Source organism: Melanostigma gelatinosum (genome assembly GCF_949748355.1).
Source record: "Melanostigma gelatinosum genome assembly, chromosome: 24".
NCBI classification, from domain to species: Eukaryota; Metazoa; Chordata; class Actinopteri; order Perciformes; family Zoarcidae; genus Melanostigma; species Melanostigma gelatinosum.
In genome coordinates this window covers 8,329,997-8,353,352 of record NC_136657.1, presented here as the reverse complement: position 1 = coordinate 8,353,352, position 23,356 = coordinate 8,329,997, and the positions used below count along the sequence as shown (strand labels likewise).

Here is a 23,356-nt window from a genome sequence, read left to right as displayed (position 1 = left end):
TATGTTCATACGGCTGTTTGTTTCAGTACAAACACAGCCATGTTTTCATTTGCAAAGACTGCAGTGAGGTTTACTCAAATAAACTTTCTAATCAGTATGCATTCTGTTTATTAATACAATTGCACCCCCCCCCCCCCCCAGTCTATTTACACAATAAATATTTAAATATAATCAAGAACAGAAACATTCAAATTAGCTGTTAAGTGTTGCATTTTATAAAATACAGTGGCAAACATTTAAAAAATATGCATAAAAACAATTGTGAACAGCACTAGATTTAAAAAGTGACATTTATATCCGGTACAGCAAGTTTTCTAATCTGTGCAAAAGTTTGCAAATCCTATGAAAGTTCTTCGGGCGCGTCGAGTTCGTCTTCAGCAACTTTTGTTCTACATCTGTGCCGGAGAAAGAAAGCTCATCAAAGGAACCCCCCCGCTCTGCTGGAAACATCTGCATCGTCCCGTTTCTCCAGCATGACGACGTATCAGGTTGCGGGGGCACGAGGCTTCAGATGACAGTCGTGTTGGATTGCAACGAGCTGAATCGTTCAGTGATGGTGACGTGGATGTAGAAATGATGTGAAAATCAGTGTGCAGTATTAAAGACGAGCTACGTACAGTACACGTAGCATCCAGCTTGAAGTCTTGCTACATTGAGAGGCTGTGCATTCATTTTCCCATCAGCAGGTCACTGCATTCTAACTAACACGAGGTCTTCACAACAATGAGGTACAGAGAAAAATAGGTCAAACCGATGAGTTATGTGCCGAACCTTACAGATCGATACGCGTCACACAGCTGATTGAGACCTTTTATAGTTTAATCGAGTGCGGCCTCCATGCAATACATGAGCTCGTGTATTTAGAAAACTAAAATGATTATTTTTCACATGCACCCTAAATGGTTGAGTACATTTACATGTGACGGTGTGGAGCAGCAGGTTTTGTTGCGTTGGATTGACGTAATGTGTCAAGGCTAGAGCAGGCTTATAAAGCTAAGGCTAGTGGAGGCGGAGCCACGTCCTCGGCCCAAAACATGACGAACTTCTTTTTTTGTTTTGCTCATGACGCTTTCTCGAGATTTCTTTTGGTTTTATTTACAAAATTGTTCTTGTTAAGAAGACAATGGAAGACCTGAAGCATGCAACCAAGAAGTAACGCGTGGGATCGTCAGCTGTGATGAAGATCCAGGATGTCGCTTCCCGTCTGCTTTACGTGCACTCGTACGACATCCTGTCAAGTTTGGGCGTTTTCACTTTTGGTCTGGATGGTTAGATGTCAACGAGTTACCAAAAGTATTTCTGCCATGATGTTGGAGAAACAAACTTCTTTTTGTGACAGAAGTACATGAACTTATCATTCTGTCACAGTTGTAGAAATCATTGAAAGCCCTAAACTGCGGCCCTTACACGTTTTCACTGCAACTGCAAATACCCCACAACCATGCTAGCGTAATATTCACAGGATGCAGGTGGTTATACGTCATTAATTACGTGTTTTGTTAACCAGTGACGTTTCCAGAGTGTATTAAACTCTAGAAATATACCAAAACTCCGTTCATCGTTATTGCTCTCAAAGACAGACAAGAGTCTTGTTGTGCTGTGGGATGTTTACGCATCGTTATTTGGAGCTGAATAAGAAGTGGCAATGTGTAACAGGAGGCACGCTAAATATACAGACGGATCTCGAGTTTGGGGCTGCGAATAAAAGATGAACTTCAAAGCCGCGGAGTGGAATATAGAAGTGGCTCGGAAAGAGTTTCAAGTAGCTTTGTCCCTGTGAAGAGGGAGGAGTCCTAGAAAACGAGACTTGATAGCTACAGTAGTCTGTCAGCGTGCCAACATCACACCTGATGGCCGGGGGAGTGTCGGCGTGTGGGAGGAACATGCGACCAGAAAGAAAAGAAACCGGGAGAAACCAAAACATGCACAATAGAAAAAGCACATCAGGTGCCTCGTGTCGCTGGCAGTGTTCTGTTTGAAGTATGTACATGGTAGATGATGACTTAACATATGGTCATCATATAGTGTATAAATACCTCTGTATAAATGGACTTTATACATCTAAATCAGAGCTGGAAGGGCGGGAGCTGGGAGAATATCTGAAAAGGAGTGGAAGAAAGTCTACAGTTTGTTTTTCTTTGCATATACAGTCCCTTTCTTAGACCCTGAGTCAAGCTTGAGAGAAGAACGTCGGTGGACGTCGAAGGGTTCGGGGAGGCCTATTTTCCTGGGAGCCACGGGTCAGAAACTGGCCTGTGGAGTTCCAACAGTCCTGAGCTGTTCGGGACGTCGGGTAGAGAGGCTTGCCGGCCTGATGGTAACCTCGGTGGCTGTTGGTGGTGGCGCTGCTCTACAGAGTCCACGCCGTTTTGTGTGTGTCTTTGCTCTGGGGCGCCCTCGGGCAGTCCAACAATGTCCCCATGTGGAAGCGTCTCCGTGCGGCGGAGGACTGGGGGCGTCTCTTTGGATTTGATCTGGGCCTTCTCTGGGCCGGGGCTCTGAAGAAGACAAGGCACAGTGGGCATCATCAGCAATTTGGCAGAGAAACTACAGACAGACATATCAAAGGAAGTACTGAGTATGTAGTATTCCCAACTCTTGACATACTCTGTACGTGATATAAACATTTACAGTGTTTTTACAGTGGCTTGGTTGGCCCAGGGGTCTCTGGAGCAGACAAGTACCGGTTAGGCAGAAGACTGGCCTCAACGGAGTTCTGGCAAACCAAACGCTCACAAAGGGTTCAGCAGGGGACGCTTGCATAAAGTACGACTGTTCTTCCAATAGGTATAATCCTGATGAAATGAATTGGTAACGGCAGAGCTTGGCGGGGAAGCAGGGTGAAGTGTGTGGCGTACCTGTGGCCGAGGAGGAGCAGGATCGAGGAGGAGCTCCGTCTGGAGGGCGGACACTGGCTGGATCCTGACGGCTGGCCTCTGGTACTCTGGGCTGGTGACGGTGCTGTAGGCGGGGGGACCGGACGTGGTCTGCCTCTGGAGGAGCTGCAGGATGGCCTGGATGTCTGAAGTCATCTGGGACTCCAGTCTGATGGACGGACGGAGAATAAAATCGAGAAATCACCGTACGTCTTTCAGGGGGAAAAACTAAACGTATCAAAATGTTTTTACTCTGTTGAAATGTTGTATGCAATGTTTTCCCCGTCATTATGGGATGATGTATTTGTGGTCAATACTAATAATAAACACTAGGGGGAGGCTCCACCTTACAAATGCAGATGTTTGTATGGAGTATCCTCCAGACCAGAAGAAGAATTCTGATGTTAAACTGTGAAATGTGCAAATTCACCAGTAACTGTAGTTTTCAAATGAATATATATATTAAAAAAGTACACATCTGTATCAGTGCACCAGCCCAGAATCACCCAAGCTGCTCACATGGGCGTCTGGCCCTCAATGTCTCCGTGCAAGTGTTCAGCCAATTACAGGCAGAATCACGGGGGCTCGGACTGCGAGCTCTGAAAGATGACTTTGTTGAAGCGAAGTTGAAGAAAAATAAAACTGAGCCCAAAGGCGTCTTTTGTTCTGCTATCTATATGCCAAGAGTCATTTCTAAAAGGAACAATTCAATTCAAGTCAATTTATTTTTGTATAGCCCAAAATCACAAATTACAAATTTGCCTCAGAGGGCTTTACAATATGTACACGTTTGACATCCTCTTGTCCCGGGACCCTCACATCAGAACAGGAAAAACTCCCCAAAAAACCCTTTAACGGGGAAGAAAGAGGAAGAAACCTGTGGGAGAGCAATAGAGGAGGGATCCCTCTCCCAGGATGGACAGAAGTGCAATGATGTCATGTTCAATGAACACAGCTCAGAGTCTGAGAAAAGCATCGATTCATTCTGTGATCCATAATGTGATCCTGATCATTTGATGTTCAAATTCTAAAAGAGATCCTTAGACTTAACAAAAACTAGATCCGTCTCGTTCAAAGTCCTGCATTCTTCTTCCGTGTTGAAACCTGGCGCCCACATTACAACTCGTCCACCGATCATCAGTTCAATCAGAGATTCAGGTGCGATATGCTCGTCGTGGCTCATTAGCCGGCAGCAGAGACCAGCAGGTGAGGTCTGGTTCGCTCACTTTACATCTGCAGACTCCTTCCATTTTCAAACTACAAAAGTCCTCCGACCGAACAGACTCAAGTGACATCACTTGACATTCATCAGGCTCCATTCAGCAGAAGCTTCACAGAACCTTTGTTACAGATGCAGTCGTGCTCCCCGACATCTGGAGACACTTTAAAAAGGTGTAACACTGGTGTTTCTCTTTAAAAGGTGTGAATACCTATGAAATGCTACATGACTTTCCTCATGTCCTTTGGCTTTATCTTAAATCCCATCACATCAGTTAATATGAAGGGATAATATGAATGAGGCCACGGATCATCAGCTTCTCCATCCTCAGTGAGAGGGCGTATCAGAAAACACCATCCTTATACATGCTGTGTCGCTGGATGCAAAAGAAGGATTCTGTTTATACGACCGACCTGCTGAGGTGCTGCTGCAGCAGGTCCAGCCGGTTCTCCACCTCTCCGTACGTGAGGTCTGTGTCGCTGTCGTCCTCCCCGGCTGGCGTCTCTCGACATCGGGCCGGCTCCTCCGCGCCCTCGACGGGACGATGACGCACCCACTCGTCTGCATGGAGCTCTGGAGGGAGAGACGTGTGTGCAAACAGACGTGAACACACACACACACACACACACACACGCGGTAAATGATCTGTGTTATTAGAACAGTGCCTCTTGGGCAGAAACACTCTTTTGGCTGCAACAGCTGAATTATGGGATATTAATAACGGATCAAATCATCCGTCGTAGAATCACACCGAGTTGGCAGTTAAAATACAGGGAAGTCCTGCAGCAAATACTGCTGCGTTAGCGTGTGTGCAGGAGCTTTGTTCACACCGGGTGCCTTGATGGCGGCGTAAGCACTGGTGTGTTTGCTCGACATGTAGCAGCAGGCAGACGGAGAGAGAGGATTCCTCTCACAGCTTGCCGGGGATCTCCATCCCAGATGCAGCTCTTCTGATGCTCCCACTGTCTGCACTGCGGAGGCTTTCATAACTCTCTTTACTCCTCTTTCATTGTCACAATTAAAACCATTTATCTCTCACATTTGCTAAAAAGATTTAAATGTGACCAAACTGGGCCGATACAGTGGTGTCAACAACATGATTTTACAGAATCTTTCCTGTTAGTCCTTCATTTGGTCATGACCTACCCCCCCCCCCCCGGGCCGCTGGATATAATCCTCTCACGTTTTAGGTTTCCCCTTAATGACACATAATCCCTGTTTGGGATTTTTAAGCGGTGTGACATTCCTCCTCTGGGATTAGGGATTTGGGGCCTTTTTCTAAATTAACTTCTGAGCCAATTACCATTCTGGAGTTCCACTTTAGAGGACAAGCCTGCAGGTTTACAGGAAATGGAATGCCCATTCAAAGAAGATGATGATTTGCACAATAAAGATGGATTCAAATAATTTCTCTCCGTTTTGAATAAACACTTATTTGAATGACAAGTAAAAACAAAAGTCCCTTGTCACTCAATGAGAACTGCTTCTCCATCGTCACCTTGATACGTCTGCTTCCGCACGTCGTCTCCGGCCTGCGCGTCTGGAGCGCCGCTCAGCCCGACGCCCACGGTGTGGTCCCTAACCACCGGGTAGCCCAGCACACCAGCACACAAGGGCCTCTGCTCCTCCTCTTCCTCCTCCTCCTCCCCGTCCTCCCCCTCCTCGGCGGACTCCCTCGTCTCCTCGGCTGCTGAGGGGGTGAAGACGTGCCTCCCTTGATTGGCGTCGCATGAGGCGACCGCCGGCTCCTTGTTGTGGGAGCCTGCAGGGAGAAATGGTAATCAGGAAGTCTGCTGGGGGAACACCGCCTGCTGTGGAGACGTCAGCGCAGCCTCATTATCTTTGACAACAGGTAGCGAGTGCTTTGCTTTGGGGTTGAACTGAGGACAAGCCATGTTCAGCCTCTTTTATAATCTAAACTACTTAGGATGCGTCATGTCACTCCAAAAGTGTGTTCACGAGTCAAGCGATGGCCGACCGACATGCACATCTTCACACCTGATGGACGGAGGCTGGTATATTGTGTGTTAACTTGGGAGATGGTGACACTGTTTTCCTAGTCCCAGGTCTCCTGGCTGTACGAAGTCAAATGACAAGTTTCCACGTTTCTCCCAAACACACGGTGATCTTTAACACCAGGAGTGATTCTTACAGTATGTTTGACACTGTACGAGAGCTTGCTCAGCATTCTGCCTGTTGTGCATGGATAATTCTGATTATTATTAATCCTGTGTGACAGACTCCTTTCCAAAAAACAAAAAAAAGAGGATGTATTTGACGTCCTATAATTTAACCTTAGTGGTGTTTACATGCTGCTTAAGTACAGATGGACTGAGATGCTGGTCAGCTGAAAATATGAAGTGATGAATTAGTAACAGGAACAGTGTGTGGGTTATGTGATTTAAAAGCGCAGTAGCTGACCTGTGGAGGATTTGCTCCTGTAGGACACCCGTCTTCGACCCTCGATGTCTTCCGTGTTGGAATCAGTCGTCTGTAAAAGGACAATGAATGATTAGAAGCATGTAGAATAGAATGACCTGTACTAATGCACATGTGTATGGACATACAGTAAAGCTATTGGTGTGTGTGCATGATGAAGTGGATGACTCTGCTCTTCTTAAACTGCTGGCTGTCCTGTTGGAGCACCATGAACCTCCTGTTTTTGTAATCCTACCAGAACCTTCTCTCTTCTTTCCTCTTTTCTGAATAAATAACAGGAGGCCAACACAAAGTGCACTTGCCGCTCTGGTTTAAAAACATAATTGAACAACTGACAAATGTGGGCTCTTGTTCACCTCCCGCAGGCCTGACATCTTTCCATTACACTCAGTTCATCATAATTACAGCCCACATCGTGTCCAAAATGTCCACCCCGCCCTAATACTCCATCTCTCACTCTGTTCTGTAAAGAAAAAGGTCTTAATTAGCCCTCGTACTTTCATTCCCACAACCACGAAGCACTAAAGGGAATTAAGAAGAATCCATCCATTTAACTTGGACATGGCAGAGATACGGTACGTCAAAGATGGATTTGAGTTGGTCGGATTACCTTTTCATCTCGGAGGTCAAAGGTCAGCTCCAGGTTGGTGAGGAAGTGGTCGGCGAACTCCGGATACATGTCCAGCACCTCCAGGACCTCCTCCCTCTGGATGGTGTGCAGGTCACAGTAGCTCAGCGCCCGCACGTCCGCGCAGGATTTCCCCGGCTTGGTGAACAGGTGGATCATCTCGCCGAAGATGTCGTTCTTCCCTGGAGCAATCAAATGGAAGTAACAGAGGCCCGTTAGCTGATGGAGGACGGCAGCTTGTCTCTATCTGTTGTTGGCTTCCTCATAAAGGAATAACACCCTCTGTTGCTGGAGAACATGCATGTAGAACAGCATGTGAAGACCTATGAAGAGACAGGAGACATAATCTTCTCTCTTCTCTATCTTTTAAAAAGAGACAGGCCACCGAGCAGAGAAGTGCGAGAATGTTAAAGATGCTAAAGGGTATCGGTCATCTAAAAAAAGGGTTTGCACAAAGTCAGCCTGTCCGCATGGAAGTCACACCGGCCGAACATTCCCGTCTGCGTTTAGTGTGGTGACCTATATGGAAGGGCCGCAGGGTTTACCGTGCTGGCTTCAGTGGGCTGTCTGTCTGAAGGCAGGGACTACGGAGGCCCAGAGTGTTCAATCGATAAGTTCATATGAATTCATCTTACAGGATCTGTTGTTTTTAACGGATGAAAAACTCCTTAAATAGTTGCAGCCGTCTGAAGGCAGCAGGACAGATAAGTTACGCTAAAGTCATCGACAGTATGCTCAGAAATATAAATAAGGTATAGTACGTCATAAAAGATGTCATGGACATAAACATGCCATTTGAAGATCATCGTCTGGAACGCAATAAAAAGAGTCTCAGGACAGGATGTCACAAAGTCTCATAAAAGTCACAGTATACGTCATAAAATGTCATAAACAGGTGATTGAAATACAAATTATATTCAATTAAACTATTGGATTATGAAAATGAAGCAACAACCTATCAGAATGGTTTTTCATATGTATTGCTCCAGCATGTTCATGCCTGGTGGACTGTAGCGTAGTACCAGATGAACCATATTCAGCAGTTGTCCTGCTGGAGCAGAGAATACATGTGGCGAGTTCACCGGCCGTGCTTCTCGCTCATCATGACCCCAACGTGTCACCAAATCTTATTGGCTGCATGGAAGCGGTCACTGGGAGAAGATGGACTGCATCAAAGGCTCAGTGGGATCCACCTGCTGTAATCTGATGTGATTACATGTGGAGGCTGTTGATGATGCCATGTGGCTCAGTGGCTCCTGTCATGAAGAAGTGCATCACACCACACCGACAACCACGTGGACCTCCAACAAACGTCTTCCTCCTGGTTCCTCCATCTGCCCCCTTTCTCCTCTTCTTCCTCTGCATCGGCCGTCTCGTCTTCCTCCCCCGCCCGCTCGTTCAGCACTCCATCCCTCTCTGCTTCTATTGCCATCCGTCTCCGTTTGAAAGCAATCATGCTCTCTTTTCTCTCTCATCAGCACAGGTCCTCCGTTATCCTCGTCCCACCTCCTCCTCCCCCGCTCTTTTCTGTCCCCTCCGTCATCAGAGGTGCGACAGCGAGGCGGCAGCAATCGCAGTGTGCTTTGGAGTAAGTTATTACAACATACCCAACAGGGATCACAGCTGCCAACCGAGGCAGATCACAGCCCGACAGAGCCATCTTCATTTAGTTGAACCCGCGTCTGCACTGATGGAGGGAAACTCAGGCACGATAACTGCTCTTCTGTGGTTCGAGTGTTTTTGAGCTCCGCACTGGCTCTAGTTTAATATCTACCTTACAGACATGAGAGCAGGTATCTATCATCTTCTCTAACTCTTAGCAAGAATGCAAATAAGCGGCAAAGTCAAACTATTCAGTGAACTCACCGAGGATGGCCACTACGACGTCGTCTTTGAGGATTTCGATGGAGCCGCGGGAGACAAAGTAGAGCGCGGTGAGCACGTCTCCGCCGTGGACCAGGGTGTCTCCAGGGGGCGCGTGGGTGGTCTTGAACCTCATGGCCAGGGCCCGGAGGCAGCCCTTGGTGGCTCCGTGAAACACCTTGCAGCCCTCGAGGAGGGTTTGATTGAGGTGGAGGCAGATATCCGCCTGCAGGCACTCTGGGAAACCCTTCAGGACCTGCGTGTGGAACACGGGTCAAAGCGGACACGGTTACGGTCAGATCTTTAAAAGCTGTCGGCGCTTTGGCGGGCAGAGATTCCTAATGTGTGCTGAATTTTGGTTTGGGGTTAATTTTTCCCCCCAGAGAAATTTGAGACAATTGCCACTTGTGTTCTTTCCTTCTGTTCAAAACCCATCGTACCCTGCGATGTCTTTCAACACAGAGCTACAGGAGACTGTTTGACTGAGCAGCGCAGCAGCTTTAGCAGCAGATGAGAGACGAGACAGAACATTTAGAAAGTGAGAAGCTGCAGATAAATGACAGCACAAAGTGAAAACACAGGGTCAAGAGTTTCACTGCCTTTATGTCCTGAGACGATGAATCTACGATAGAACTATAACCTGGTATATGCAAGAAGCAACATCCACTCTCATCTCAAGAGTCTATTGAAGCAACACTATGACCCATGGTCTGTTATACAGTTGAAAAAATGAAAATAAGCATTAAATGTTGAAACTTGGTCATGATTGGTCAAGCATCCCTACCCATCCGAGTTAGCCTAGGAGACTGGTGAGAATGCACTGAAAAATAGTTTGAAAAGTCATTTTAACATTCAATTTTGGATAAATTTAACATTTTTTAAGAGGACCTTCTGATGCATAACAGACTTATAGTACACTTACCCTTTAAAGACAAAGATAGTGACAAAACGGCTAATGATCCCCGGACAACGTGGACTGACTGTAAAGGACCACGATTTCAACAGCAGAACAGACACAGAGGTGAGGAGAGACAGAACAAAACACATTTCTTGTCCTCATCATTTACACATAAGATACAACGTGCTGATGACACGAGCGCGGCAAGAAGAAATGTAGCCCGCACTGGTTTTCTGGCTCTGATTTGTTGTTGCTCAGAGCTGGTCAGTAGATTTGGAAGGGAAAGACTGAACAACATTTGGCAAGCGCAGGTGCCACCGCGGAGCGTGCAGCCAAGCCTCCCACAGTGGGAGGGAAACCTGGCAGCGCCCCGCGAGGCTGTGCCCACTCTCACAGGCGTGATTCACTCCGTCTCTGGGAACAGATGAATATCATACGGGTTGCGTTTGAATTCACAGATTTCAAAAGGAACCCCGAGGCCGGCCTCGTGCAAGTCCACGATTAAAGGGAGAGTTTGGACGTTTTGAAGTGGGGTTGTGTGAGGTCAAGTGTGTCGTCCCACTTCAAAACATCAGAACTATCCCTTCAATTTCAATGTGGCCTGCCAGAAACGGTCAGTGTTATGCGTGTCCCCTGCAGCATGCACAAGATACTGTAAATCCATCGATGATGTGGCATCACAGCAACCGTTTACAGTGTGTGTTCATGTATGTACAGGTAACGACACGGAGGGAACAATAACATGCATGTTTGGGGAAATAACTAGACAGCACAATAAAAGTGTAATGCCATCTGTTATAAGTCAAACAACTGAAATCACTCCACGACTAGAATCAAACACAGCTATCTCCCACTGAGGATCATTCACATCTACATGAGTTATCACATGTACCTCCTGCTCTTACCAGAGTGATGGTCATTCCATTTGACATGAGGCAGACATGGAAAAGACAAACTTGTATAAGTACCATGAACAGTAAGTATCGTGATGAGAAAAGCCAGAGTTACCTTATGCATGAGCAATAACTGTGGCTTTCATTTCACGTGCACAGTGACGATGATGCCGACATTAGACTTTGCCAGTGACAAAGAGAATTCTTCACGATGTGGTTACGGCATTTTTCGACAGGATAGTTGAGTCACAAATGATTTTGGAAAGAGAAGAAGCAGCACAGAAGAAAGCAACAACAAACGTAACTATATATTTATTTTTTTTAAAAGGACAAGCCACACCCACTCTGCTCGTACCATATTCATGTCGATGCCGTTGGTGTACGTCCAGGCGTGTTGGAAGTACTCCTCCAGCCTCTGCCTCAGCGGGTTTGGGATCTGGTGGAAGCGGATGAATTCTTTGACCCGGAGCATCTGGAGGTGATACCTGGCTGTACCTGAATACAACCTCTGGATGATGGCGGACACGTTCCCAAAGATGCTGGCGTACATTAGAGCTGGGAGAGAAGTCAGACGGGTGACCGGTGAGCCACGGTGGCTGCTTACACACAGTATCCAAACAAAACCCCCTGTTGCTGCTACCACTTCCCGTGTGTCAGCATTTTCTCAAGGAAACACCTACCTGATGTAAGTGCATTAAATCACAATTGTGTTTAGTCAGGGGGTGACAGTGTACATTTCAAATACAGTGGATCATTCCGTTAAGATGTCATAAATCAGCGCGTTTATCGGTAAAAGGTTGTGTGACAGCGAAATGAAATCACAGGATTAAAACACGACATGTACTGCGAGTCAGCTGCCACTCACATCCAATGAGCATGACGCAGATGGAGAAGATCTTCTCAGAGTTGGTGTTGGGGGAGACGTTCCCAAAGCCCACGCTGGTCAGACTGCTGAAGGTGAAGTAGAGTGCTGTGACGTACTTGTCTTTGATGGAGGGGCCTGAGCTGGGGTCGCTGTAGTTGTACTTCTTTCCTACGAAAAGTAAGTACAAACAAAACTAGCAGAGGTGACTCTTCATTTTACTTTCTCATAACTGTTGTAAAATAGAAGACAGAACAAAGATGATCACCTATCGACACCCCCAGGTTGTCCAGCCAGCCAATCTTATGCTCCAGGTAAGGCTTCTCCACGTTGCCAATGGCGTACCAGATGCAGGCCAACCAATGGGCAATGAGGGCAAAGATGCACATGAGCAGCATGAGGACGGCAGCGCCGTACTCTGAATACCGGTCCAGCTTACGGGCGACTCGTACCAGCCGTAGCAGACGGGCAGTCTTCAGCAGACCGATCAGAGTGGTGGTCTAGGGCAAAATAAACCAAGCAGAGAGATGTAAAGGATTAGTCAAGGAGGTCACCGCCGGGTGTGAAAAGTGAAGCGAATGTAGAAGTGTCTTAAAGCTGCATTCTCTCTAGTGTCCACCAGGGGGCGACTCCTCTGGTTGTATAGAAGTCTATGAGAAAATGACTCTACTTCTCTCTTGATTTATTCCCTCAGTAAACATTGTAAACATGAGTTTATGGTCTCAGTCTCTAGTTTCAAGTCTTCTTCAACACAGCATGATGTTCATTTAGTACATTATGCTCCATTTAGAGTCCTAATATGGTCACAATCCAAGATGGCCACTGCAAAAATGCATAACTCAAGCCCACAAACCAATGAGTGACAGTGACTACATCGACTATGGATTTAGAATGAATCCATACTGTAGCTCTTTTGGATATTATATTATTATCAGTTATACCCGGTCAAAATTTGACCGGGTATAACTGCCAACAATATAATTCAGACCAGGATTTTCTAATGTGGGGGACAGCGGCATCCCAGCAAGTTGTTTGTCTTCTGTCGGCGTCGAGGGTCGAGGTCAGGGTCAGGGTCGGCTCGGCTTAGAGACTCAAACGCATGTGTCATTGAGGAACGCTTAATCTTATTTCACACACGCTGAACTAGAACGCACAGAGGGGACAGTGGACCTGCTGGTGCAGGCAGATCCTTCAAGGCCTCAGCGTCCCTCGCTGGCAACACAACCTCACCGACTAAGACGTGGCCGCCTATGGCTTCGCTGGGAATCTTGACGGCCAGCATGGACGTGGCTTTAGCGGAGCAGACTGGCATGCAGAGAGTTTGGTGATTCATTCGTTTGGCTGATGCTGAAGCGCGTCTGAATTACTGCACAACGTGCTTCAACACGAGTCTCAATCTATCGTTGTCGTGCAATCTGTAAACACAATAAGTGAGAATGCTTATAGGGCCTATCGCGTCTGACAATGATCCTAATATCTCTGGGGAAATCATTACCGGCAGCCTCCTGCAGTAGTCGTCTGGACAACCTTATTATATATATTAGGCCTCGTGCACAGGTGAGAGTGAAGACAACATGGATTATTTAAAAGCAGGAAGGGGGCCAGTGGATTTTATTTTCTTTTTTTACAGAAAGATGATTCATGAGGGTAGAGTGCATCTCCGTCATGGTGAGGAAGAGCTGCTGTAGCTGCTTCTGATAGCTTCATTAACGAGCCTCCGTCCTCCCAATCTCACCCCTCAATCACCGCCATCACTCACCGCCGTGCATCCGGCCCGCGGGGCCCCCTTTGTCCGACAACTGAGCGAGCAGTGAATGAATCATACATCGGAACAGATGAGCTCTGAATTATCCATCGTCGGTGGGCACGCGCCGCCTCAGGTGTGATGGGGATGTTGGTTAAAGTCTGGGCTTACAGTAAGTAGGAGGCGTTTGGGGCTAAAGCTGCCGCTAGCGAGCAGCTGTAGAAAACACATCCCTCTGGCCATCTGCCGCTGTGGCTCCACAGACCGGCCAGGCAGGTAAACAGGAAGCTGAAAATAAACAAACGCCACTTTTCTTCTTTTTGTTTGTACTTAATCTGAACTCCTCCATGCTCCACTGTGTCCGCCAGCTAGTTGCTAACTGTTTGTGTGGTGCCTGGTTAATGGGGGACAGTGATGTTTCACTGCTGCAGCAGAAAACGACACTGATGACAGCAGCAAGACTGAACCACCGCCTTAAAAGCAAAGCACTGATCTGGGAGAGGCTGCAGAGCTGAACTGCACTTAGCCATCGTTCTTTGTGGGTTTATGGTCAAAGTGGTTAAACACACTAGAGCCCTATTTTGTTTATTCATCTAATCTCACAAGGAAACAAGCATGCCGTGTACAACTACGAGTAAATACTTTAAAAGACGTCCGTGTCTATTCTGACCGTTTGCACAACTCCAGCAGGGCTAAAGTGAGATTGAGGGGGCTGCTGGTTACAATGCACCCGCCTCCTCAGCCGCCGCTGCAGGTTCTGCAGCATAATGCAGATGAAGTGCATTTCTGTACAGTCTGCTTAAACCAAAGGCAAAAAGAATGCCCACTGGGAGTGGGCATTAATTCAACAAAGCTTGGATCATTTGCATGAGAATGTATATTGAACATCTGCCACTACAGAGCTTTACTTTGATCTCAGAAAGTTTATTTAACATTTGTGAGCATAATTAGCTGTGTACAACTTTGTGGAACTGCCTCATTGACAACAAATAACAGCCTGACACTGTGGACGAAACTTCATGTTAATTTGCACATTTTCACACTGAACCGCCGTAGTTTGCAAGTACGTCAAATTTGGAACCTTAAGCACGAGTGGACATGGACAGAATAGGCAAATATTGTGATCTTATCACAACAGGACATTGGTATGAAAATGATGGAGGAGCTCAGATGACTCCGGTATGTAAATTTGACACCAGGACGTTTCGGCAGCCTGCAGAGCTGACATTCTGCACGGGCGGAGAACTCTCTCACGGGAGATTTCAACCTGCCACGCTTCTAATGGAATCAGCAAAAAAAAATGTAATCTTGTCCAGATCGTCGGAGATGGTTTCCAGGCAACTACGCCGCACGGGATTGTGTCTAAAAATAGTCTCTGCACAAAGAGCTAAAATAACACACCTTAAAGGAGAGAGCTAAAAGTGTACACGGACGTGTTACTTTCAGTTACTGTTGGTAATCTAAGGAGCCAAAAATACAATCTCCTCGTTCTGTCACTGTGATTTTGACGGGAACACACATTCCGTCATCTGGCCGTGTGACGAGGACATGCATCGTGCCGCGGCGTCGCTCAGCTGTCCGCTCAGTTTTCTGCACCTGCCACTCACTCACCACTCACCAGCCTCGCGCTACCGACCCCCCCCCCCCCCCTACAGCAAAACGCAGCCTCGCCCCCAAAACACACATCAACACGGGATGTTTTCTGTGTGTTTGGGTGTTTTAGGAGCTTTAGCGCAGCAGGCTCTAAATACAAAAGGAAGATTTCCAGCGTTGTGCTCACGATGACATTCGTCAACTCACTGCCCTCTCTGAACTGCTCTCTGTGCGCATTAGATACCGAGCGCACACAAGCTAAATAGTTCCTCAAAGGCAGAGCGGTTAGGGAGGCCGAGACCTTTTGAACCGACTCGGATCGCCCGGGGACCGGCTCTGATGAATCGAGAGCGGAGGGAAGCAGATGTGACAGCCAGGCGTCAGATCGCTTTAGTGGTCCGAACAGCTGAGAAACACAACATGACCGCTGGAGCTGTGGCCTCGCGTCCTGATGCACGAGTAGCGAAGAGGGGCTCAGCTTTTGAAAGAGGAAAACGTTGATGCTCTTCTTAAAAAGTACATGTCGGCAAAGTGAACTGGCGTTTCAGACTGCGCTCAGTTTGGAGAAAGCTCACCCATATCAACCTCCCTAAAATCACACAAACACATTCAGCATCAATGACTCATGATGACCCCCCCCCCTCACCTCATCTGATCCTGAGCCGAAGATGAGCAGGTCGAATGGGATGGCGGCCACCATGTCGATGAGGAACCAGCCTTTGAAGTAGTGGATGGCGATCTTGGCCGGGTGGCTGACCACCTCCTCGTTGGCGTTGACGTACGTGGTCCTGAAGTTGATGAGGATGTCCACGATGAACATGATGTCCACCATCAGATCCACCACGTTGAGGGGGGAGCAGGAGTAGCCGCACTCCCGCCTCCTCTGCGCCTCGACGTCGTTGAGGAGGAAGGCGGCGGAGTAGGGCGTGACGATGGCCGTGTAGATGACCAGCAGCAGGATCAGCCAGTCCCACACGGCTTTGAAGGGACTGTAGTGAAGGATGGTCCACTTGTCCATGCGCGGTGTTTGGAGCTTATACTCAGGCAGCACGTCTGCACCCAGAGAGAGAACCTGAGGGGGGGACGGAGGATTTATCTCACTGGTGTCAGTATTGTCTGATATACATATAACTTTAATCACAGAAGAACCCTTTAAAGTAAGATACAGTATTTCTGCATGGAGGAGGTTACAGTGAAGAGCAACTGAATAATCTAAAACGTGCCTTGTGCTTCAAGAGAACATGTTAAATTCAGTCAAATGTTAATGCAGTTCAATACAAGGCAGCACGCATTAGCATGGCTGTGCCGGTGCGTTGATGTGCGTGCTGGTATGTGGAGTTACGACACATGACTGAAGATGAGGTCAAGTAAAGGTTGTGTCTGTGGACATGCGAGTAATCTGGCTGCAGGCGTTGAACTTCAGCGCCGGGACTTTCCATCTTCATCTAACTGAAAGAATACCTGGCATGAGCAGATTACTGGAGGCATGAGTTTCCCACCAACCCCAAAATAAATGTAGGATGAAAAAGAAAGCTTCTCGTCTAATCATCTAAAATTTAAAGAATGCATCAAAAACCTTTCACGTGATCTTTATCTTGAATAATTGCATTGAATTGAAGAAAAGTGTTGTTGTGGGATTAACATGTATCGTGATCTCTAGTAAATATCAGGGAAATTGTTCATTGCTCAGCAATTGAACCGAAAAATAAATCCCATGAAGAAAACCACGGCGGCATAAACTCCTAACAGTGTTTTGCATCGAGGATGGAGCTCCGATCCACGCCAGCGAGCCTGGAGATCATTATCTCTGCTGTTACAGTCAACATATATACCTGAATGGCTTTTATCCTCAACAATACAGCAGCGTCATGGACCGTTTGGGATACGAGTCTCAATGACTTGCAAGTGATAATTGGAGCAGGCAGAAGATGCATCGACTCATCTAAGTGTGTGACTTTCAGGGCACGGCTCTTTCACTGCGGGTGACTGTAGCTGAGAGCGAGAGCGAGATAGAGAGATAGACAGATAGAGAGACAGAGACAGAGAGAGAGAGAGAGAGAGAGAGAGAGAGAGAGAGAGAGAAGGTAAAGGACACCAGCTGGAAGGGCCGACAACACGACAATTACCATGTTCGTGAGCGGGAGAAGGAAATAGAGAAGAATCCGCTGCAAACAGTCACTTATTACGTGAACCCTGTTCTCTGCCCCGTTCCCTTCACAACCCCCGTTACTGAGCGGGCCACAGGAGGAGGATGTATCGCATAAAAAAAAGAAAGAAAGGCTGAAGCCTTAATAATTGAAACTCCTGCCCGCTGTGGCGGGTCGAGCGCTTTTACCCTCTCGTATGGGATGACCGTTGAGATCGATCAGAAAGCAAAGGACAGAAAGGTCTTCTGTTATTCATCAGGCTGCCGCTTCACTAAAAGCAGGCGTGCAAAATGCTCCTTTCATCGCAGTTCACAACTCCATGTGTAGTTGCTGATGACTTCCAAACAACGGCGCTTAGATTTCTGTATTCTTCAATTGATTTGTGTTCGACATGAGAAAGAAAGAGGTGTAAATCAACCGAACAGAGAAGATATCTATGCGGGGATAACAAAACACACCAATCGATCTCGCGTGTTAAAGTCCTCACTGTTCTGCCGTCATGACCAATAGTGATGACACAAACAAGACGGTGACTCCGCACTACGATGGATCACCCATCGGCCTGCTGGGAAGCCTGGGAGGAGCCGGTCGGTTGGCAGCTCTGGGCTAACGTGTTGCAGCCAATCCGTTTCTAAATGAAAGATCCCATCTTAATTATTTAACCTCCCTACTGTAGCTATGAGCCTCTCTTGTGGGATTACTCCGTGTGTTTGGCGTGGCTTCAAACAAAATGCAAATGAGCGTTAGCTTTCTTTTGTGTGTCAAAATTTATAGGAGTGTTGTTTCATGTTTCCGTCATTAACCTTTAAAGAACCCAACTTTTTAACCCTGATGTCCTCATTCGAAACCAATCATTCAGCCCAGGTGGGTCTTCCACTCCCAGGTTTACGATGAGACATGGATGGAACGTTGCGGGCATCAAAGACTCGTGTGTGCATGAGCTGCCTGCACCGAGACGTCCACAGCGTGTGAGCTCGTCTTTCTTAGCTGGCCGGCTTCCCGGGCGAAGCCTCCATCTGCCCGGGGAGGCCAGGGGAGAGCCGGTCTGCTCGGGCGCTTTCAGATGAACTCGCAGGAGTCCGGAGTCGGTTTGAGAGACATCTGCTGTTGTCTGGAGAACGGTTCACTGATCTAAACTGTGGAACGATGGAGATCCTTCGCAATCCCCACAAGGCTTATTTGTTATATATTTGTTACAATGATTATTTCATGGGGGGGGGGGGGTATAATACCAGTACTAATAAGGTTTGGTGTTACCCAGCATATGGTTCTCAGGTCCTCTGGTGCCACATGTTACAACATGCCATTAAAAGCACATTAACAGGCCTGATCTCTCCGCTGCGTAATGCCAGCATGGTCTTCTGTGGCTCCGGCTCCAGTCTCAGGCGAACAGCGGTCAACTTCTGTGCCCTCCGTCCGTTACACCTTTAATGGGCAGAATGCAGCCTGGGAATACAGTTACTTACAGCCGTGGCAGGGAAGGGGAGAGTGAACTCTGACCCCGGCAGTAACTCCAAACGTCTGTAAAATGATGGACGGTTCTCTGATGTCTTACCTGCGTGACTTTGTCGGTGACGTTGTGCGTGCGGTCTTTGACCTTCGGGGCGATGATGGTTTTCTCAGAGGACGGAGAGGACGGGCACTTCCTGTCATTGTTGGCCTCAGAGAAGTTGAGCGTGATGAGGGGGATCTTGTTGATGGCGCTGTACTTGTTGAGGTTGGAGTCGGAGGTGGAGCCCAGCAGGCTGGACTTGATCTGGCTGAGTGGCCCTGAAAGAGAAGCGACAGAGGGAGCACGTCGTCGGTCAAAGCTGCCACGTCGTGGTGATTGTTGTGACATGGGAGGTGAGCATGGGGTGGGCTTTACTTTTGGAGCGAGTTCAACGACGACACAACACGGAGAGCACGACAGATGAACTCTACACCCTCTGATTGAGCCGTGTAGGTTGAACAGGCCTTTCAAAGTTTCTCATTAAAAGATCAAGAAGAACACTGTTGGCCGAATAGAAGAACGACTTGATGCACAATCAAAGGATGCAACGCCGCACAGCGAGTCAAACATCCATTTGATGAGGTGTGTTGAATTCACAAGGGTTGGGTACCGAACTGGCCCAAATGTGTCGGTACGACAGAGCACCGATTCACGTTAAATCAATCGGTGCCAAGTTTGGGTACCTGAGAGCACGTCAACAATGATGGACAACTTCGCATCTGACACACACGCGCACACACACACACACACACGGCCCAGTGAGAGTGATAAAAAGTGAAAACGATTGCTGATTCAGCCCTGTGAGCCAGTAGAGGACCACGCTGGCACTATTGTTTTCACAAAGTACAGTACGGTGATTGAGAGCCAAGGACGGAGAAACAGACAGCAGAGGATGAGAGAGTGCATGCACAGCTTCAATGCATGCCACGGTGAGGAGACGTCATTGCAGTCATGAGAAATAAGTTCAAAAAGGAAAAAGCTGAAGCCATACCCCCGGCCATCCAGGAGCGAGACACTAGCAAACCGGGAGAGAGAAGAAACGGGGTAAAGTGGAAAGTGGGAATATGGAGGGATGGATGGATCGCAGGGTCAGACACTACTTATAACATCACTTCATAGCATCAATCAGGAAATTGAGCCCGTTTGCAGTCTAAATGATGACGTGGAGGACAAGTTTTAGCATAAACAATTCAAATGGAAACAGTTTTCTCTTGGTTCGCTCAGACATCACAGCAACAGGGAGCCAGAGGTTGCACAGAAGGAAACACGGGTTGCAGACAGTGGGAGGTTTCGTCTTGTAAAGCTTCATTGATTCTCTTCAATGAACAAAAAGCAGAGACGTGATGTGTTGCTTCATGCAAGAGCGTGCAGAGGTGATTGTGGTGTTTTTCTTAAACCGAGCCTTCCCTTGGGCGACTTGCTCGGGATCAGCAGGTCACGAGCACCGAGGCCGAGTCATTTAGTGCTGTGCCGGTGTTTCCAGGCTCCGGCACGAGAGCTCACCAACGCGGCCCGGCCACGGCATTTGCATTCAACATAAACCTCAGTCGTGTGGGGAGCCTCATGCAGCAGGCAGGCTTTTGTGCACGTTATCCGGTGGACGTGCTGAAGCTTAACGGCTCAAGATGCAGCGGGCTGCTGTTTGTTACCTTTAATATTGCGGCCATTGTCTGCGATGGCAGCAACACGTCACAGGAAGAAGAAACAATAAAAAGGGGGGGGGGGGGCGAGGGGAGGAGAGAGAGAGAGAGAGGAAGTTTTTGGGTGCGTCTATGATGACTCCCACTACTGTCTTGTACCACTTTTACCCTCATCCACATGAAGGCCATGAAGCTAACGAGCCTCAAGGGAAGATCAATAGCACACAGTGTAGCTGGTGACACACTATAATAGTGATGAAGAGACGCCACATCTCCAATCTCCTATTTTAGGACCGCAGTGAGTTTGGCAATTAATAAAGCCAAATTTCTAGTCAATGTTTGTCACAAGTAATAAATCCCTTCATAAGTCCCTGATTATGAAATGCAACATTTGGGAATTAGTCGTGGTTTTGATAGAGCAGGGGGGTAAACTGTCCTTTATTCATTTTGTTAAAGATGCGCTCCGTCTGTGAGCACTGGAAGATTCCAGTTTCCACATCACTATTGACCCTTGGCAATGTTCCGCCCTCAAATGCAGACTGGCCAATCATAGCGCAGCATCAACCAGCTCTGTCCAGGGTCAACTCTCTGGCTCTGGTTAAACTATTACTCTGGTGTTGTGGTCATGCTCGTTACCCGGAAGGAGATATACATTTCTGAAAACACTTAGCAGAGCATGTTAGCACATCATTAACTCGTCATATACTGGAGTGAGACTTACAGTAGGTCAAATAAATGGTGAGATTTGAAAAAGCAGCAGACATTAAGGGAACAGCAGAGCAGGAGACTCCTACCTTCACTGGCGTGTCTGTCCCTGAACGGCATCTTGGAGTTGGTCCCGAAGCCGGCCATGTCATGTACGGAGGAGGCTCTGCGAATGCTGCACACACTCTCCCTGGAGGCGGTTGGAGTAAGGCCTGGGATTGACGGCGCTGCAGTGAGCGTGTCCTCCTTGCTCTGGTGGTCCGGATCCCAGGAGCCCTTGGGCGACGAGTGGTCCAAGGGCCCGGACACGGGGGTGGAGCAGTGGCTGGGGCCGATGAGGGCGCGGGTGTCGTTGGCGTAGGAGGGGCTGCAGCTCTCGCGGGTGGCGGGGAGCTGGTAGTCGCGCGTCGCCACCGAGCCGTCGCTGTGGCGCGGGGAGTCCACTGTGACGGCGTCGGGGTCTTCCTGGGGCAGCGACTGCTTGCTGATGCCCAGGAGGGGTATGGCCGGGAAACGGAAGCGAAAGCGAAAGAATCTCCCTTTGCCTGACAGAGAACAGAGCAATGAGAAGGAGATCACCGTCACATTATTCCATAGAAACAGGTCAGGGGCAATTTGGTATCACATACAAATAGAAATCGAAGGCAGTAGATCGCTACGTAACGTATTTGACAGCATAAAGTTTATGGTCCTTTTTAATGAGCCAGTGGGGTCGACGCCCCCCGACCTTGTGTTTGGTGCATTCGTAGCAGATCTTGCTTGCAGTCTTCAATATCAACGCTTATATCTCGTAGTTGTTTGCCAACAGCACGGAGGAGCCTGCCAACGCAGCAATCTTAAAAAGAGCCTGGCACATCAAAACAAATGCCCGCTCTTCCTCGGGCACTTCATCAATCTTCAATTGCCTTCAATTATTCATGGGGGAGGGCATTGGTGGAATGTTAGAATGGCAGGAGTGCGTTGAGGAGTCAGTCCTGTAGAGGATGAAGTGCAGGACTTTCACGAGTGATGGATAGCTCCCGGGGAGATGAAGGTGAAGCTAACCCAACGCGATGTTCCGGGCTCTGAACAAAGTTCTGCGTCATCCGATTCATCAGTCTGAGTCTATTTATATTCCAAACAGCTGGTACAGCAAAACCCTGTTTCGTGGTTTTGCAATACTTCAACATTGACATTTTTCCTAATGAATCGCACAGCTGTAGCAGCCGACGTTTCCGACAGTTTGATTTAAACGCTGGCCTCGACATTTAAAAATGACACCTTCCTTGACAAAACAACGAATGGCTCGGCGCTGTGTTTCTAAGTACTGCGCCGAGAGGATAAACATACGCCGCAAATCCTTTAATTAGCTCACAATTCAGTCACGGTGGGTGCTGAAACCGTTGTATGGAGCTATATTTAATTGTCATGCTGACAGGGCTCCGATTGCTGTTCCTGGGTTGTGTGTGTGTGTGTGTGTGTGTGTGTGTGTGTGTGTGTGTGTACAGTACACGTGTGCGATCACTCTCACCACTCTCATTCTTTCCCTGCAAAAAAACCTCACCGGCAGCTTTTACACAACAGACAGACGCACACTGGCCCTTGTTGCTACGATACCAGATAGTAATATTTGCATTGAATATTAATTGGGCCCTCGGATCCCCGTGCTGGGGAGTGAAATGTCTTCCTGTAATGCGAGCGTGATTCAGATGTCAGGGAGAAGTGGAAAGAGGACAATAAAGCGCCCTCCTTTGGTGAACGCGGGACAAAGGCGGCTTTGTTTCCATTTGTTGTTCTTGGGATTCTGAATGAATTAAAATCTGCGGCGCAGTTAACGAGCTTACTCGCTGATTTGCATGCCGTAGGTTTTACCTGGGATCCCAGTCCTCCTATTACTCACCAGCTGTAGAGTTACATGAGTAATTCTGCTGTGTCCCTACTTTACCCCACTCATTTAAAGAGAGAGAATGAAAGCAGTAAACGGTATTTTGTACGGTGCGTTTGGGATACAGTACGGAGCCGACAGAGAGCAAGACCAGCAGCTGCCGCTGTGTCCTGGGGAGCCAACCTGTCCCACAATATGGGAACTGGTCTTATGCTAAGACCTACACCTTAAGGTTCGGGTTATGCGGCGCTCCAGCTCAGGGGTCGTTAAGTTCTCTCTCTAAAAGAGAGTCAGGAATTAATGGTTAGAAATGGCTGCTATGATGAGGTGGCAGATTGTATTCATTACCAGCTGTGACAGCGTGTGGCCCGTATCGTTTTTAACTTGTGAGTATGTGTGAGACATCATGGCAGAATGTGGTCCTGTACAACCAGAGGAGGTGTTGAGTACTCTGCCAGCTGTCCGTCTCCGTCTGGCGTCTCTAGATTTGTTA

The 23,356-nt window shown here is 47.9% G+C and overlaps 1 protein-coding gene across 1 annotated transcript in view; it reads right to left on the bottom strand.

Moving 5' to 3' along the window:
- Window positions 1-211: 211 nt before the first annotated feature.
- Window positions 212-23,356, bottom strand: part of LOC306797412 (voltage-gated inwardly rectifying potassium channel KCNH7-like) — a 37,219-nt gene continuing 14,074 nt past the window's right edge. Inside the window, exons 4-16 of the mRNA XM_079296769.1 lie at window positions 21,089-21,544; window positions 18,718-18,932; window positions 15,662-16,087; window positions 11,947-12,178; window positions 11,682-11,849; window positions 11,172-11,371; window positions 9,029-9,281; window positions 7,145-7,344; window positions 6,517-6,586; window positions 5,594-5,857; window positions 4,509-4,668; window positions 2,859-3,045; window positions 212-2,498 (exon numbers count right to left, since the gene is read on the bottom strand). Of these exons, the coding sequence (XP_079152895.1) occupies window positions 2,220-2,498; window positions 2,859-3,045; window positions 4,509-4,668; window positions 5,594-5,857; window positions 6,517-6,586; window positions 7,145-7,344; window positions 9,029-9,281; window positions 11,172-11,371; window positions 11,682-11,849; window positions 11,947-12,178; window positions 15,662-16,087; window positions 18,718-18,932; window positions 21,089-21,544 (3,110 nt within the window). The 3' untranslated portion in view covers window positions 212-2,219. The remainder of the gene's footprint in view (window positions 2,499-2,858; window positions 3,046-4,508; window positions 4,669-5,593; window positions 5,858-6,516; window positions 6,587-7,144; window positions 7,345-9,028; window positions 9,282-11,171; window positions 11,372-11,681; window positions 11,850-11,946; window positions 12,179-15,661; window positions 16,088-18,717; window positions 18,933-21,088; window positions 21,545-23,356) is intronic.